We start from the raw sequence: 19,532 nt of genomic DNA on the forward strand, positions 1-19,532 counted from the left end.
AGTGTTGTACAACCATTACCTCTATTTAGTTGTGTCTATTTAGGTCCAAGACGTTTTTATCACCCCAGAAGGAAGCCCTGTACCCGTGCAACAGCATCTTACCGGAAATGTTCACTCAACACAAATATGACAACATTCTAGTAGTGGGTTTAGCTAACTTTCTAACTGGAATCAGACCAGATAAATTCCTCAAGAAAGCAGCTGAACATAGGACCGTTTTAGAATGAAGCCACAGGTGCCATTTTGAAGGGTATAAGACCTCTGGGCTCACTAGATTCCTAGAATCTGTTCTCATAAAGACAATGCCTGGTCAATATTTGTAACTGATCCACTCACTTTGAATACAATTATTTCACTAACTGAAACTCATTTCTAATATTCTTTATGGTAATTAGCAAAGTCTCCTCTGTTGTTCAGAGATAAACTACTGAGGCATTTTCTCAGCCAGGTCTGAGCATGGGCTTCTGATAGAAATTTGCCCCAAATCCTGGAGCGTATATTCCTAATTAGGGTAACTGACCACCCCTAGAAGTTAGATTGTGCCTAGCAGACTCACGTATACCATATTGTCTATGTTGAAACTTGGTATTACAACATATGTACAATTAACTTTTGCAACTTTAATTATAAAAATTGAACAAAAATGAGAGCAAAGGAAGTATTAAAATGGAGCTCTGAAGGAGCCTGTGCCCCAGGCCAAGCTTGAACTGGTAGCCTGAATCTACTGTTCCTTTAATTGTCCTCAGTTACCATGTCTTTTTTAGTGTGTGTGAGCAGGTCGCTGTGTGGAGAGTGATTCTAATGGTGAAAGATCTGTATTCATGGAACCTGGCACCTAAACCTAAGGAAGCTATTTCAACTGGTCTTCAACTGAAGAGGCAGTCAGTCTTCTGCATCAACATGGGAGAAAATGGGCTGTGTTGCACTTACTGAGAGGCACAGTTTTCCGAAGTAGTTAAGGAATTTTCAAGGGTATTTTTGACTCTCTGATTTTTACTGTAACTACTTTAGAAACTGCCTCTCCTACCCATGTCTACCCCCTACCCCCACCCCAACACACACTATAAGATGAGGCTGGATCTAGCACTGAGCTAGGCTTTCTGAGGTTCCTGAAGAAGTATACGGTGGGGTCTCCAGTGCATTGGAAGAATTTCAGCTCTGCTTGTTTGAATTGCCTCAAGGCAAGCAAGCAGCAGGACCAGAAATCAGAATAGTTTTATCCTAGAACCATGTAGCTTTGTGTTATTTTTCTTTCTTTTTTTTTTTTTTGGCTTTTTTATTTATTTATTTATTTATTTATTTATTTTTATTTTTTTTTGGGGGGGTACACCAGGTTCAATCAACTGTTTTTATACACATATCCCCATATTCCCTCCCTTCCTTGACGCCCCCCCCCCTCGAGTCCCCCCCACCCTCCCTGCCCCAGTCCTCTAAGGCATATTCCATCCTCGAGTTGGACTCCCTTTGTTATACAACAACTTCCCACTGACTATTTTACAGTTGGTAGTATATATATGTCTATGCTACTCTCTCGCTTCTTCTCAGTTTCCCCTTCACCCCCCGCCCCCTCCCATACCTCGAGTTCTCCAGTCCATTCTCTGTATCTGGTTCCTTGTTCTTGTCACTGAGTTCATCAGTACCATTTTTAGATTCCGTATATGTGAGTTAGCATACAATATTTGTCCTTCTCTTTCTGACTTACTTCACTATGTATGACAGATTGTAGTTCTATCCACCTCATTCCATATAGCTCCATCTCATCCCTTTTTATAGCTGAGTAATATTCCATTGTATATATATGCCACATCTTCTGTATCCATTCATTTGTTGATGGGCATTTCGGTTGCTTCCATGTCCTGGCTATTGTAAAGAGTGCTGCAATAAACATTATGGTACAAGTTTCTTTTGGGATTATGGTTTTCTTTGGGTATATGCCCAGGAGTGGGATTACTGGATCATAGGGTAGTTCTATTTGTAGTTTTTTAAGGAACCTCCAAATTGTTTTCCATAGTGGCTGTACCAACTTACAGTCCCACCAACAGTGCAGGAGAGTTCCCTTTTCTCCACACCCTCTCCAACATTTGTTGTTTCCAGACTTTGTGATGATGGCCATTCTGATTGGTGTGAGGTGATACCTCATTGTGGCTTTGACTTGCATTTCTCTGATGATGAGTGATGTTGAGCATCTTTTCATGTGTGTGTTGGCCATCTGTATGTCTTCTTTGGAGAAATGTCTGTTTAGGTCTTCTGCCCATGTGTGGATTGGGTTATTTGCTTTTTTGGTATGAAGCTGCATGAGCTGCTTGTATATTTTGGAGGTTAATCCTTTGTCCGTTGTTTCATAGGCAATTATTTTTTCCCATTCTGAGGGTTGCCTTTTAGTCTTGTTTATGGTTTCTTTCGCTGTGCAAAAGCTTTTAAGTTTCATGAGGTCCCATTTGTTTATTCTTGATTTTATTTCCATGATTCTAGGAGGTGGGTCAAAAAGGATGTTGCTTTGATGTATGTCAAAGAGTGTTCTGCCTATGTTTTCCTCTAGGAGTTTTATAGTGTCTGGCCTTACATGTAGGTCTTTAATCCATTTGGAATTTATTTTTGTGTATGGTGTTAGGAAGTGTTCTAATTTCATTCTTTTACATGTTGCTGTCCAATTTTCCCAGCACCACTTCTTGAAGAGGCTGTCTTTTTTCCATTGTATACTCGTGCCTCCTTTGTCAAAGATAAGGTGCCCATATGTGTTTGGGCTTACTTCTGAGTTCTCTATTCTATTCCATTGATCTTCCTTTCTATTTTTGTGCCAGTACCATACTGTCTTGATCACTATGGCCTTGTAGTATAGTTTGAAGTCAGGAAGCCTGATTCCACCAACTCCATTTTTCCTTCTCAAGATTGCTTTGGCTATTCGGGGTCTTTTGCGTTTCCATACAAATCGTAAGATTTCTTGCTCTAGTTCTGTGAAAAATGCCATTGGTAATTTGATCGGGATTGCATTGAATCTGTAAATTGCTTTGGGTAGTACAGTCATTTTCACGATGTTGATTCTTCCAATCCAGGAACATGGTATGTCCCTCCATCTGTTTTGTGTTATTTTTAATGAGAAAAAAATGACAAAACTTATACTCATCTTGTGGGAAAGAATATTTTGTCTGTAACACATACATACAGAATTCCACTGTGAAATTTCAAAGGCAGATGCTAGTTCAATTTACGGTAGAGCTGAATGATGGATTTATTGCTCGAATATCATTTCCTCGTTCTAACCAGACAGTGATGAAAATATAAGATAATCTTTATATACTGTAACTTAGATTGTAATCCATTCTCATAGCTGATGTGTAGAATGTCTTCTTGCAAAAATTTCCTCAACTTTTTTTCTTTACATTAACAAAAAGTAGACAGGCAGTAGCTTTATTGATTTTAAGTTTGCTGAATTTTTTTTCATTTCTTAGTTTCTATTTATGATTCCAACAGGTATTATCTTTTGATGCCTATTTAGAAGATAAAGTGCCTGATAAAAGTCAAGAAAACTATAGAATAAGACGCTATAAAATCTATTTCTACCTTGAAGATGACACAATTCAAGTAAATGAACCAGCATTGAAAAATAGCGGACTGCCTCAAGGTATCTATTCAAAGTAGAGTTATGGTTCTTTCACTTCTAACTACTACCTTTATATATTCTCTTTCTCTAGCTTTTTAAATTAAGACCCCATGCCACTGCATAGGTATCTAACTTGTTGGCAATGGTGAGTATAAACATGCTGTTAGCTTGTAGTTACTAATGCTGACTTATCAGCTTTCTACCCCCCACACCTCAGCACTGGCCATTTCACTCACTCTTCTGTGTCATCCTTGTATCCTTTCACATGCTGCTTTAGTGTGAGCAAATTCTCCTGTGTCTTTGACTTTTTTCTGCAAACTCTTTTTTGTCTTTTCTGCTATGACCACATTACTTCCTTCTTGACACCCTCAGGGGTAGAGAGAAGACTGGTCTCAACTGCCACTTCCAGATTGGGGTTCTCTCTCCTTTCTTGAATTCACTCGCTTTTGCTTCAACTGCTCTCTCTTTGTCTTCACCTATTAACTACAGACTTTCATAGTGCTTCAAGAGAAGGCCATTGCTCCTTTGCCTCACAGATGCCAGTTATCTTTATCCATATCCCGCTTCAGCCCGACAAGAGTTAGCTCTGCGATGTGTCCACCAGAGAAACTAATCCTAGGTTGCATTAGTAGAAGCATGGCAGAGGTCAAGGGAGGCGACTGATTTCTTGTGTGTGTGCTGTAAGTCCTTTACTTGGGATGATGCTGAGTTCTGGATGCCTTCAAGGGACAGCAACCGTGATGGTGAAAGAACTGAAAATTTATCATGTGTAAGGGAGAATAGTGAAAAGGGATATTTGTCTGCAAAGGGAAGACTCAGGTGTGCCTGATAAATGTCATAAGGAATCTTAAGGGTGGTCATGTGGGGGATGGGTGACCTAAGTTTCTGTATCCTCAAGGACAGGACCTAGGGGGTCAGAATTCAGGTCAGTAAGAGGAATAATTTTCTGGCAGAGAGGCTCACATACTTAGGACAAGGTACGAGTGGATAGAAGGACCACCCTGTCTGAATCCTAGAGTAGGCAATGGTCCTCTCTCTCTTTTTGTGTGCACCAGGCTTTCCTGATAATAGTGTGGTTTGGAGACCAGAGTTAAAGCTCCAGGAAGACCGCAGACAGACGGGACCGTAGGCTAATAGCTCACTGTTACTCTGTTGGAAAGATGTAGGGACAGGTGGGCCGGGCCGCAACTGTAGCTTGCCAGTCGGCCTGCTGAATAGTCATGGGTTTTATTTGTGTTTCTTGGGCAAAGGAAACATGGGGCTAGAATGGGTGTCACCAATGAATGAGTGGCCGAATTAAGGCCTCATGAATATTGAGTACTCATGAATGTTTAGTGCCTCTTGTGTATTTAGTGTATCACAAATATTTAGAGCCCAGGTACCTCATGTATATTTAATACATACTGAAAAGTAGTTATCTCTTGGTCCTTGCATCCCTTTCTTTCTGTGTTTAACATATACATGCTCTAATTGTATTCCAATAAAGAGCTTAAAAAAAGAACATTTGCAAATTTAAAAGACATTCCCAAATTGTCTTCCAAAAAAGTTTATATCAGTCTCCACTCCCATCAACAGTGCATAATCAGAGTTTGACAAACTGCTTATTTTCTTACCCTCTTTTCCACGTGTGTAAAATGGGTGGGCTGGAGCATATGCATTTATATTCTTGCCTGATTGTCTCCCACTGTGGATGGCAAACTCCTAAGGTCAGGCACTATGGCTTGCTCAACTTTAATTACTTAGTGGGTAGCACATTGCCTAGCACACAGTACATCGTCAATAAATAATCTGTTAAATGAACACAAAAACAAAAACACATATACATGCTCTACTTACTATCAAATTATCATTATTTAACACATCTTATGATTGTCTGCCTGTGTTGAATAAACTTTTTGCTTAGTAACTATTTATCTGGGCCCAATGCCTCCATATTGATATACCACAATGGGTTCCAGGGGAAGAAACAGAGAAATTTTAGGACCATAGGCCTCTGAGCATAATGTTATGATGAGTCAGTATGCAAAGGACTTCCTTCAAAGCTCATGACATTGAGATTGTTCTTAGAGCACGGCTTCATTATGTCTGGATGATTAATTTGGAGCCAGTCGGCATTGTCATGAACTGTTTGTTGAGTGCCTACTCTGTGCTAGGCACTGTGCTGGGTTTTGGGAAAATGGACCGGAGGAATAAGACCCATTACATCCCTATCTCATGGAGCTTATAGGCAAGCAGTTTGGAGAGGAAAGGGAGCAAATTGACTAGTCCAAGAGTTTTGCAATTGTTCGGGCTAGAAGGTGCTGAGTATCCAAACCAGGACAATGATGGTAGGAAGAGAAAATAGGGGAAAGATTTTAGAGACATTTGGTTGGCTGTTGATAGGCCCTGGCCAGTGATTAAATATAGAGAGTGAGGAAGGGGAATATCTAATGATAAGGTACCTACTTTATCATTCTCTCATTTAATCATCCCAGTGACCTTCTAAAGTAGGTTATCATCAGCTTTTACAGAAAGGAAATAGGCTTAGAGAAGTAATTTGCTCCACCTGAATCTTAGCCTCAGAGCTCATGCTCTGGTTGAGAGGATGGTGATGCATTAATAAAGCCTAGGAACATGGAGCAAGGAGCATCCCTGGAGTTGGAGCTGGGGTGTGTTTGGGTCATGAGGCTTTCGAAGTTGTGTTGGAACTTCTGTATGGTGATGCCCACAAGGCAGGTAGAACTTTGGGATGTGTTTTCAGGAAAACCGTCAAGACTGGAGATGTGGTTTGGGAGTCAGGGCTACCTAGATTGTGAACAGAATCAAGCTCTTCTACCACGTTGGGAGAGAGCCACTGTTGAGATGGTGGAAAGAGGAAGAAGATTCGATTTAGTGTTGTGCTTGGTTTTGCTGGTGGAGGGAGCAGGTGAGGATTGGTATGGGGAGGCAATATGAACTGTCCTCATGATTCTCTGTGTTCTAACTGATATAATATCTACTCCCTGGCTTTTATTTGGAGAATTTGTGGCTTAATGATAAATCTTTTAGAAAATATGGAAATGCTTTGATATTTAAGAAAAGATATTTACAAACATTTAAGGTTGGAAGTGTGAAGGCCTATCAACAGCCAACCAAATGTCTCTAAAATCTTTCCCCTATTTTCTCTTCCTACCATCATGGTCCTGGTTTGGATACTCAGCACTTCTAGCCTGAACAATTTTATTTTGTAAAGGGACAAGAGGTCTTTGTACTCTTTTTAAAAATTTTTATTGGAGTATAGTTGATTTACAATTTTGTGTGAGTTTCAGGTATACAGCAAAGTGAGTCAGTTATACATATACACATATCCATTCTTTTTGTTTGTGTTGTTTTATAAATTATTTATTTATTTTGTTTATTGGCTGCGTGGTGTCTTTGTCGCTGCACACGGGGTTTCTCTAGTTGCAGCGAGCGGGGGCTACTGTTCATTGTGGTGCTTGGGCTCCTCATTGCGGTGGCTTCTCTAACATATCCATTATTTTGTAGATTCTTTTCCCATGTAGATCATTACAGAGTATTGAGTAGAGTTCCCTGTGCTATACGTTAGGTCCTTATTAGTTACCTATTTTATATATAGTAGGGTGTATAGGTTAATCTCAACCTCCCAGTTTATCCCTCCTCCCTTTCCCTCTGGTAACCATAAGATTGTTTTCTACATCTGTGACTCTATTTCTGTTTTGTAAATAAGTTCATTTGTACCATTTTTAAAAATTCCACATACAAGCAGCATCATATGATATTTATAGGTCTTTATACTCTTTATACTCTTTAGGGTCATTTTAAACATATAATGCAGTTCTTAAATATTGACAATGTATTAGAAGATGTTTAAAGAATTATTTCAAAACATTAAGAAAATTTAAACTTTTAATTTCGATGAACATCTGTTTTGCCTAGTACATTTGTTTAGGTAAGTGACATTATTGCTTTAGCAAAAAAAATATTTTCTTATAAATTTTCACTTAAATGCTTTACTCTATATTCCCCAACTAAGCTTTGCTTATTTTTTGATTACCTTCCCCACATGACATCAAATTTACACAAGTAATGGACTGGAGGTCATATGACATCCAGAACCTGCATTAGTGACTTGTATTATGTTCTTCTTCTTATTACTTTTAAGGCAAAACTTCATATTCCTGTAGCTCACTGGCCCCTGTCCAGTGAATCTTAGTTTTATTAAACTCCAAGAAGAAAAATGAAATGCAGCGTCTATGAGGATCCTGGAAAGGCTTTTCCGTTGTCTCAGGCTCTTGATTTCAAATCTCACAGAGGCAGATTCCAAAGGCAAATTGAAGATAGTTATAATGATTGACTTGAAAATAATTTTTAAGTAAATAAGAGGGAATGTTATTCATAAAGACTCAGGGGAAGAAAACCTTAGGAAAAGACAGTTTTGAAGTCTCTTTTGAAACTTTCAGAATTTCTGATCGGCTCACTCTGATCAGGACATTTCCCTGAATGATGCAGCTCAAGGGGTATGTACAGAATATATAGTAATCACGATATGTAACGAGACTGAATTTGTCAGCAGAGTGGAGAAACCTGGCGGGCTGTAGCAAGTCCTGTGGAAAGCAAGCACAAATAACCACTCTATCATCAAGCTTTGTTTACAGAGAAACCGGTCTCTCTTGAAGTATTTAATATGATGATTCTTGTTAAGGAAATTCTGTTAGGACAGAGGATACTTTGGAAATTCATTTAAATGCCTCCTTCAAGCTTTCCTAAAATAAATGATTAGGAAAAAAGAAATGAGCTTACTGAGCCAGGGGCTCAGACCTCAGTGGGATGGGATAGGTAGTGTTTCTTTCAGTTGTGCCTTGAGTGGCCTGGGACTGCTTTCCATGTGCCTGTGGGCCCTCGGAAGGGATTAGAGGTCACATGTAGGTGCTGGGCACTGATGGTGCTCCTGTTACTTCCATCGAGTTTTGATATTTTCCAAATGAACTGGGAGGTCAGATGCACCTGTTTTTTTTGGAGAGCTGATTATTCAGAAATTAGTGCACCCGGATGAATGATAGCCTCCCTCTTTGGTTGCCTCTCCTCTCATGTAATTTTTTTTTTATGGGGCGGGGGGAGTTTGGAATAAGCCAGAAATAAAAGAGGCATCCCTTAGCATGGTGCCAAAATAGGCATTCAGTTTTGTGCAGCTTCTCATCAGAACAACATATTCACGAATCCTTGTTGGCAGAGAGATATATGTGTGTGAAAAGTCAAGTCACTGATGCACGTCAAGGCTTGCTTTCATTTCATCTTGCCAGGACCTCACTGTCTTTTGGGTTAGACATATTTATAGAATTTGTTGCTTTTCTGCTGGAATATAGTTAAAACAACGTTACACCAAGCCAAGAATGTCAGAGGTTAATCCCAGTAGCTTTACCTCCAGTTGTCTCACAGAACAATTGTTTGTCAGATGCTGCCAAGTCCAAACTAATCTATGCTAAAGAAAGGATAACCGTTAGAAATATGCCATGATTTTCTGGTCAAGTCGATGCCAGTTGTTCTCAGTGGAGAGCAATCATCCGAATCTCCTGGCCCACCCGCAGAATTTCTGATTCTGTAGGCCTGGGGTCAAAAAATGGCTTCTGGGACTTCCTTGGCCGTCCAGTGGTTAAGACTCCATGCTCCCAATTCAGGGGGCGTGGGTTTGATCCCTGGTCAGGGAACTAAGATCCTGCATGTCCCGTGGTGGTGTGGTCAAAAAAAAGAGAGCGAGAGAGAGAGATGGCTTCTACTTGATTCTCAGTGCATCCTTGGTTAAGGATACTGATCTCCACTAGTGACTCGCTTTGGCCCCTCATTGGGGTAGTATTTCATATATATATTTATACTTTAAGACAATCTACCTGAATCAGGCAAATGTAATCACAAAATAGAAGTCATTTATTTATACTAGGCATATGCTATATCTAAGTATGTATCCCGTGAAGTGGAATAGTGGGGTGGTAGTAGAGTTGCCAGATAAAATACAGGATACCTGGTTAAATATGAAGTTCTTAGTATAACTGTGCCCCAAATATTACATGGGACATACTTATACTAAGAATTATTCATTATTTATCTGGAATTCAAATTTAACCAGGCATCTCGTTTTTCAGTTTGCTAAATCTGGCAACCCCAGAGGGTGGACCTTGGGGAGGGAATTGTCGCTGAGTGGAACAGAGTAGAATTCAAGAGTGGAGGTAAGTCACTGGTCTGTGAAGATAAGTGCTTGGTGCATGATGGCTGCTCAATAAATTTGATGAAGAAAGGAAGAAAGAAAGGAAGGGGGGAGGGAGGGAGGAAAAAAGGAAAGGAAAAGTGGTAACGCAAGACAGAACACCCAACAGGCTATTATTTGGGCCTCATTCAGTGGCTAAGGGGAGATGCATAGGATTATTGTTTCTTACTGTGATCAGAGATATGAAATTCAAAAATGTTTATTCTTTTGCTGTAAGGCAGGTGTCAAGTTAGCTATATTTAAAAAGTTATTCTCATTAAATCAAACTCCACAAAGATGACATTTTATGAAAATAAAAATGGAATAGTACTTTTAGTGAAGGAATAATAGTAAACTTAAGAGGAAGAGATACTCTATTATGTCTGATAACAGTGAATGGTCTTAGTATTTTGAGAATACTGACTTCAGTAGACGTGATGACAAGCGGCGATTCCACTTACATATTCATTCACCTAAGAAATGCCTGTCTCTAGACTTGGATGTACTTTAGGTCTGCAGTGTTACTAAAATGAACTAAACATATTTAAGATAGAGGTAAGAGGTTGAACTCTTAATTCTTGAAGATGAATTCCTAAAAACTAAATTTATTGGTATGAGCAAAGATCTAAAGCAATTCCCAACTGAATGAAATGAAAATGCATTAAACATAAATGGATATATCATCATTTTGATCTAAACCACAGGGGAATGTTAGAAAGTTAAAGCTTGCAGAGTGTCATCATATAGCAGGGCCTTTAAAAAGAAAGAGACGTGTAAAATATGAGGATAAGGAAGAGCTTAAAAGCAGACACCTGATGCCTGGACATCTGCCCAAATTGTCTTTATGGGCCAATTAAGAAGATAAATATCTGGAGACTTCCCAGGTGGTGCAGTGGTTAAGAACCTGCCTGCCAATGCCAGGGACACAGGTTCAATCCCTGGGCCGGGAAGATCCCACATGCCGCGCCTAAGCCCGTGCGCCACAACTACTGAGCCTGCACTCTAGAGCCCGTGAGCCACAACTATTGAGCCCAGGTGCCACAACTACTGAAGCCTACGCACCTCGAGCCCATGCTCTGCAACAAGAGAAGCCACCGCAATGAGAAGCCCGTGCACCGCAATGAAGAGTAGCCCCACTCCCCACAACTAGAGAATGCCCGCGTGCAGCAATGAGAACCCATCGCAGCCAATAAATAAAGTAAAAAAAAAGAAAATACCTTTAAAAAAATATATCTGAAAATTTCAAGGGCCAATGAAGTGTTTTTGTTGTTGTTTTTCCATTTTGTAATGTTATTTTTATTTATATACCTTGATGATCTTGGGTGCTCTTCAATGTGTGCCAAAGAGATGGCATCCTGGATATTTCTTTGATGTTCCAGAACAAACTCCTGCTGCTGGAGTTTCTGCCATTTATCATGGAAAACTATAAACATACAAATACCAATAAATAGAAATTTCAATCCCCAAAGGACACAGTTGAGAGATCCCACAAATGTATTTTTGAAAGCTCTCATGTGTAACTACATTTGAAATGCCCACATTAGTTTTCTGATTAACGTGGAATTGTGACTTTGGATTTCTTGTTATTAAAATTGTCTCATTTAGCATTAGACCTGCCTTCTCTTTCCAATCGATCAATGGTCAGGACTCTCTTTTGTTACCACAGAGAACTTCCCTGGCCTCTTCTGAGAACCACCTAGTGAGAGGAGTGTGGGGCCTAAGATAAGGAAGAGTGTGGAGGCTGCAGATATTCTGGCTCTTGGGGGCAGGGGTGACAGGTGATGCAGGGGTGTTGACCCTGGAGGGGGAGTTACTGCTGCTGGCAAGTGGCCCCTCTCCAGAAATTTACTCTTAGATAAGAGAGAGGCTGTTCTTTTGGAAGAGGAGCCCTATCATCTCTGCTTCACGGTGGCTGGCCGCTCTTCTCGCCATTTCTATCCTGTTTTGCCTAAGATACTCCCTCCCCTCCTCCACTTAAGTAATTTGTGGCTGTGGTACAGTGAGATACAGTTCAGTGCAAACTGTGGAAAGTAATGGTATTTACTTAGAGCTCAAAAAACCCAGGTTCAAGATCTTTTTCTGCCATTTGTGAGTACGTGGTTAAGGGCACGTCTCTTAACCATCCTGAGCTTTGGTTTTCTCATCCATAAACTGAATGTTTGTATTGCATGCATTATCTACCTGGTGGGATTATTGAAGATTAAATGAGAAAAATATATGAAAGTGTATCCCAGGGCTATGATGATGATTGTGATGATTATTATTTAAAAGCTCAGTGGGTGGGCCAGTTCTTCCCACCTAGAAAAATATAGGTTTTCTGTTTGAAGTCTTCCTGAACAGAAATCAGCACTAATTTGCTTATGTGAATTTTTATAATGAAATACAAATGCAAGATAGGTGAAATTCCTAAAGAAGCTCTTGGCTGTTGAATAAATCGTATATATTTTAAAAATTGTCACAATATAAGTATTTTTAAAAAGCTGTATAATGGTTCATGAAAATACCTGAAATGCCCATGCTTTTACGGGTGTTTAAGTATGCAATTTGTTCTAAATGTCTAATCTTGAATGATTAAATAATTTGCATACTGTTTTCAGTGGCATGAATTAAGGGCTAATTGAAGTATAATTTTTTGCAGTAAAATTATATCATCTTTTATGTAGTACATTTAAAAATATTCTAGGCCAGTTCTAATTTTATAGTTTTATTATTTTAATTTAATGTACCAAGTAATTAAAAATTGCTACAAAGAAAAGAAGATGAAAATGATTTTAGTTAATTTCCCCTCAACAGAGTGAAAAGATGATTAGGAGAATAATGGAACAGAGCTCAACACAGTTTCTGGCACATAAAGATATTCATTAAATGTTCCTTAATGAATAAGGAATGAATAATTTCTAAGTATTTCTAGACTTTGGGAAAAGACACCATTCTCAGTGCTATACAAAATATGAAGAAGCTTGCTTGACATCTTTATATTAAAATGCCTCCATACACAGGTCACACAAGCCAATTTTTCTTGAACCATTAGACCCCCAATTTGCTCTGCGTGCCTTTTCTCCTTTTCTCTTTGCTCCTGGAGTAGATTCTCAGGATTAAGTCAGTTTACGGATGTTGAGAGACAATTGTGCATGGGTATCTTGCACTTCTGTGGATCTTGCAAGCAGAGACACTGACTGCTCTTTGTTCTGGATTATCTTTTCAAGGATGTTTATATATAGCACACAGCTTTGGAAGACAAAGATAGTCTCTCCTTCTGGAACAAAGTGCAGGTTTGCTCACAGCCTTGGAAGATAGAGGTGGTGTCTCCCTCCAGAACAAAGGGCAGACATGTTTACTGTCCAGTCTAATAAAGATAATCTCTCCGCCTGAGACAAAAGGCAGGGATGCTTACTGCCCATTATAAAAGATTCAGGTTCCCTCAGCTCACGGTTTCTGTCCTATAATGTAACCCACTGCGTGTGCGGAAGTTATCTGCCTCTTGTTGTGTCACTCTAGGAATTGGGGCTCAGGAAACAGGTACAAAAATGCTGATGTTCTGGCAACTGTTATTACTTTGAGTAATAAACTGCCTTTTGTCTCTAACCAAAGCATCTCATGTCTTCTGCCAGCATCCATGAAATTGTGGCAGGCTAACTTGTTAGCTTGCAAGTAGGATAAAATCTCAAACCCTAAACAATTCTTTTTTTTTTAATACATCTTTATTAGAGTGTAATTGCTTTACAGTGTTGTCTTAGTTTCTGTTGTACAACAAAGTGAATCAGCTATATTTATACATATATCCCCCATCTCCTCCCTCTTGAGCCTCTCTCCCACCCTCCCCATCCCACCCCTCTAGTTCATCACAAAGCACAGAGCTGATTTCCCTGTGCTGTGCAGCAGCTTCCCACTAGCTATCTGTGTTACATTTGGTAGTATACATATGTCAATGCTACTTTTTCACTATGTCCCAGCCTCTCCTCCACCCCCCATGTCCTCAAGTTCGTTCTCTGCTTCTGCGTCTTTATTCCTGCATTGTCACTAGGTTCATCAGTACCATTATTCTATATTCCATATATATGCGTTAGCATGTGGTATTTTCTCTTTCTGACTTCTTTCACTCTGTATGACAGACTCTAGGTCCATCCACGTAACTACAAATAGCTCAATTTTGTTCCTTTTTATGTCTGAGTTAATATTCCATTGTGTATATGTGCCACATCTTCTTTATCCATTCATCTGTCCATGGACATTTAGGTTTCTTTCATGTCCTGGCTATTGTAAATAGTGCCTCAATGAACATTGTGGTACATGTATCTTTTTTTTATATAAATTTATTTTATTGGCTGTGTTGGGTCTCCGTTGCTGCACACGGGCTTTCTCTAATTGCAGTGAGCAGGGGCTACTCCTCGTTGTGGTACATGGGCTCCTCATTGTGGTGGCCTGTCTTGTTGCAGAGCATGGGTTTTAGGCACGTGGGCTTCAGTCGTTGTGGCTCACGGGCTCTAGAGCGCAGGCTCAATAGTTGTGGTGCACGGGCTTAGTTGCTCTGGGGCATGTGGTATCTTCCTGGGGCAGGGCTTGAACCCGTTTTCTCTGGGGCATGTGCTATCTTCCTGGGGCAGGGCTCGAACCCGTGTCCCCTGCATTGGCAGGCAGATTCTTACCCACTGCACCACCTAGGAAGTCCCACATGTATCTTTTTGAATTGTGGTTTTCTCAGGGTATATGCCCAGTAGTGGGATTGCTGGGTCATATGGTAGTTCTATTTTTGGTTTTTTAAGGAATCTCCATACTGTTTTCCATAGTGGCTGTATCAACTTACATTCCCACCACCAGTGCAGGAGGGTTCCTTTTTTTCCATACGCTCTCTAGCATTTATTGTTTCTAGATTTTTTGATGATGGCCATTTTGACTGGTGAGGTGATACCTCATTGTGGCTTTGATTTGCATCTCTCTAATAATTAGTGATGTTGAGCATTTTTTCGTGTGCCTCTTGGTCATCTGTATGTCGTCTTTAGAGAAATGTCTATTTAGGTCTTCTGCCCATTTTTGGATTGTCAAACTGTAAACAATTCTTGACAACAGATTTCAGCAGTGTTTGAGTAAGTTGGGTGGTATGGTGTGGTGTAGTTGGTATATTCATCTAGTTAGGGAACCTTTTTTTTACCTCCAGGGGCTAATTACCATTTGGGTGTACTTGGGGACCCTGCGTACATATTCTCAAGAGGAGAAGTGAGTGGACATCATAGGACTGGAAGTGGAAAATGGGATGAGATCCAGAACCTTTAGCCCAGAGTACTGGTTAAAACTATGAAGCCTCTGATAACTATCACTTTGTGGGAGTGATTGGGTGGAGGTGGACAGAGGCTATAGAGGAAGGAGGGACAAGAGGTTGATAGAGGGAAGAAGATGCCAAGAAGCTTCAAAGCAGCATAAAGTCATTCATGCTTATAGAAGCTGTAAATCATGGTGTTGGCATCTACCATAGTGAAGCTTATTAACTCACTTTTTTCGACCAAGAGTGTGCATTTGTGTGAGTACTCTGCTTTGGCGTCTTAGTTCCTTGTTTAGTGTGCTCCCATTGAGGCCTAGTGGGTGAAAGTGAGTATGCTTGTTTATACCTGCTCCTGCCCTAGTGTTTGTGGTTGACTTTAACAGAGTAAACCCTAGTACCACTTAGGCAACTCTAACAACATGCAAAGCTGGTCAGATTACTCTGTACCTCAGAAGTCTCAGCTCCCTCTGGTACCCTCAGAGTTTGAATATACTGATGCCACTTCTCTAAGAACCATCCCTTTGCCCACTTCACTGTGGTGGGAAAGCATTCAGGGTTGTTATAAAGATGTGCTGTGATCTCTTTCTGGTGAGCCACCTGATGAAACAATTGTGTTTTATTTCACACCATAGGAATTTTTATCCGGCGTCATCGGATTTCTCTCCCCCCTCCTGATGAAGATCGGTTTTATACTGTGCATCATTTTAATATCAACATAGACATTGTCTTTTATGGTCGGACGTTCAAGATTTATGACTGTGACACATTCACAAAAAACTTTTTGAAGAAAATAGGAGTCAAATTAACGCCCCCGGGACAGTGCCCAGAAGATCCTTACATGAAGACATGGAGGGAGGTAAGTTGATTCATCCATGAGCTCTTGTCTTCAAGATGAGAATCCCTTCAAAGTCAGGAAAGGGTATTGGTACTCCTGAGGCAGATGTGAAAGAACTTTGGGGGCCATGGTCACTGGAATTGTCCTGTTTTCCTTTGGGTTGCAGAGAACTCTGGGTGTTGATTTCGGTGCAGGAAAGACTCACTTTCTGCCCCTGCCCCCACTTCTTTGCATGGAGAGTCTCCCTTCCAGGCAGTAGGAGTCTTCAGTGAGCTGCCCGCATGGGATGGTTTCTAAGAGCCTGTGAATGGTTTTGTGGTCACCGATAGTGGAAGAGTTGGGCCCACACTTACCTGGCTTTTCTTTTCCCATTTTAGTTGCCTAACTCTGTGAAAATCTTTACTCCTCTGCTGCTGATTTACTGAGCCAAGCTTTGGGTATGCCTTTTTCCTTCTTCCTTGGGCCTCCAAACTCCCTTTATGGTGATATCAGATGAGTGAATGCAGGAGTGAGGAGGGCCATGATTTCGATGTACTCCCATGATGACAGGATGCTTGTTTTCAAAGTCTGACCCCAGCTAGTGTAGGGAGGAAAGAATCAGTGTTAGTAGTGTTATTGTAGTCTTTCCAAAGTTTTTTTTTTTTAAGGACCCCTTGCCCAAATTTTATGCTTTACAGAAAAATCAGAATACCCAAAAGGGCAAGTGTCATGTGGAAGGTCACATACCTCACCAGTCTTCTTGCTGGGACTCGAACTCAAATCTCTTGCTTCTTATCCTGATTTTCATTATTGGCATTTGTTTCTCTTTTTATTAAACTATCATTATACACAATAAAATACACAGAAATTAAGTATACAGTTTTATGGGTCTTAACAAATGCAGACATCCATATAATCCACACCCCAAATTGTGGTACAGAACATTTCCATCCCCCCAGAAAGTTCCCGCATGCCTTTTTCCAATCTATCCTTCTCCCCACCCAGGGATAAGCACTGTTCTCATTTCTATCCCTATAGATTAGTTTAGTCTCATTTTTATACTGTTTCTAAAACTTGTAATTAACTTCCTTGCAGAAAGATGACATAAAGTTTAGAACAAAAATCTCCTTTGATTCTGCTTTGATCTCTTGTTAAATGCTGCATGTAGGACCGTTCATCTATTCCGGCCTCCTCGCCCCAGCAGAATCACCCGTGAATGTTGTAGGCGTACAACTCTCCTGAGAAATATATATTGTTGATCCTGGAATAGCTAAGGTGAAATCCCTGTGGCATTATACTTGTGGGTATTGGCGTGCAAGGAGATTTATGGTTTGGGCTAATTTCTTTTTTTTTCCAAATGCCCAGAAGAGAGAGTCTAGATAAATGCTTTAGAACCAGCAGAGAGAACCTAAGAGAAATGGATCCATATGATTTACCACCCTTTGCATCTGGCTACACTCATACACTAGCAGCTGGTATTATATGATAGTGATTGTGACTGATGATGCATCATATGAAATACATAGAACACTGTGATTTCATAGGTTTATAAGGGAAAAAAAAATCTTCTGTTCCAGGAATCAAAGATAAATACCAAGAACAGCCAAGCAATGTTTTAAATAATTTCCTTTCAGATTGGGAGAATCATTTTAGCATTTATTCCCTCAGGGGGAAAGCTTTTCAATAAATATAGAAATCTGTGGAAAATTAGGAGTTTAATAAGAGGCTTTTATATTGACTTTAATGCATTTACTTCTCCAGTGTTTGCTGCCGTGAAATGTAAAGTCAAAATTAAACAATTTAACTTGAACTGGAAAGAGCCCCAATGGTATATAATCAATAATGCATTTCTTAGAGGCCTTATAATGGCAAAGAAAGATTTTTCAATCGATGAAAGTAGAGCTCTCGTAATTTCATTTAAATATCAAGCATAAGACTCAAGAGCCTCTGGAAGGCCATCATGTCTCCCCCACTGTCTTGGGATAAGTCCGCACCCAGACTGCCCTGGACAGATACAAAATTTTGAGAGCTTACACATAAGATGATATAACCCGATATGGGACTACATCTGCCTTATATAACCATCCTGTTAGGCTACATTAGATAGAATGGGGGCAGTTTTGCTCCAAGACAGGGCTGAAACTGTGCAAATAGAGAAGAGTTGGGCCAAGAAGACTGCCAAGCTAGTGGTCCCTGGGTTGGGGACCAGAGCCGGCGCAGTAGTTCTGTACAGATTAGGAAGTTCTCCATTTGCTCCTCTCCTATTTCCGTGGCCTTTCAGATCTTCACTATCTAAAGCTTTTGAGCAAAATAAAACCGTGAATGTATTTCTTCGCTTTCACCTTCACAAAAATCTTTGGATGAGTAAGAAGCATATACAGATATGAATTTTCAGTGAAAAGAATTTTGTGGTTGAAATATAATTAACATAGACTTGGATGTACGAATCTTAAGCATACCCGTTGACAAGTTTTGAAAAATGTATACAATGTAGTAACCAACACGAAAATCAAGGCAGAGAATATTTCCATCACCCCAGAGAGTTCCCTTGTCCCCCTTTCCCATCAGTCCTCTACCCGGAGGCAATAACTATTCTCATTTCTGTCACTATATATTAGTTTTGTCTGTTCTTAAACAAGAATTTTGTCTTTGAGAAAAGTCAGTTTTCAAAAATATTATGGAAGTCTACTTTAGTGTATTAAAATAATGTTTAATGGAAAGCTTCCTAATACTTGATTGTCAGTATTTCTAAGGTGGAAACTGGTTATATATGCATATCATGTAGGTTGTTAGCTGAAATTTTAAAAAATCTCGCAGAATAGTCTGTAAAAAGGATAACTTTATATTCTTTGATTGCTTGCATCCCAGAAGCAACTATGGAAAAACTTCTATCATTAACCTTTTCTCCATTGGCAGAAGCTAGAGTCCATGGAGCCCTTACGTCCCTATGAGTCCTTCGACACTCTAAGACAGTTCCTCGACTATGATAGGAAGGTTTTGCGTTTCTTCTGCCTGTGGGATGACTCAGGCTCAATGTTTGGGGACCGTAGAGAACTCATCCTGCATTACTTTCTGTCTGATGATACCATCGAAATCAAAGAAGTACTGCCACGTAACTCAAGAAGAAATGCTATGTCATTGTTCCTCCAGAGGAGAAAGCTACCTAAGGTGAGCAGTGGACACAGGACAGCTCTCTGAGTTTGCTTGTGGGCTGAAGACTCTAGTCACTCACAGCCTGGAATGTCATGTGTTATGACTGTGTGATGACAGGTCGCCGTGTATTAGTGCAAGTGTTTAGAAGACTTTCACTTTGTGGCCTCTATTAATATACATCTATGAAAGTAATACAGAGGATATGATAAATTGGAGTTGGAATAGTCAGGGCTTAAGGCAAGTAAAGGAAAAAAGTCAAATGCAAGAGAACTGCCTCTTCATCATTGAGTTCACCGTGAGTCTTATGAAGGTAGATAGCTCTCTAGTAAAAAAAAAATGCTCATGGCCTTGGGCAGAGCACTGGCCTCTGCAGCCTGTTGAGGAGATTCCTTTGTTTTGGTCTGGGTTGTGAACACACACACACACACACACACACACACACACACACACACACACACACACACAGGAATGACTCTTCTGAGAGTAGCCA

The 19,532-nt window shown here is 40.1% G+C and overlaps 1 protein-coding gene across 1 annotated transcript in view; it reads left to right on the top strand.

Moving 5' to 3' along the window:
* EFHC2 (EF-hand domain containing 2) overlaps positions 1–19,532 on the top strand; it is a 190,195-nt gene that overhangs the window by 61,590 nt on the left and 109,073 nt on the right. Inside the window, exons 3-5 of the mRNA XM_057717317.1 lie at positions 3,472–3,622; positions 15,708–15,931; positions 18,806–19,057. Coding sequence (XP_057573300.1) covers positions 3,472–3,622; positions 15,708–15,931; positions 18,806–19,057 — 627 coding nt within the window. The remainder of the gene's footprint in view (positions 1–3,471; positions 3,623–15,707; positions 15,932–18,805; positions 19,058–19,532) is intronic.

Source organism: Hippopotamus amphibius, chromosome X (genome assembly GCF_030028045.1).
Source record: "Hippopotamus amphibius kiboko isolate mHipAmp2 chromosome X, mHipAmp2.hap2, whole genome shotgun sequence".
In the NCBI taxonomy this organism is placed as follows: Eukaryota; Metazoa; Chordata; class Mammalia; order Artiodactyla; family Hippopotamidae; genus Hippopotamus; species Hippopotamus amphibius.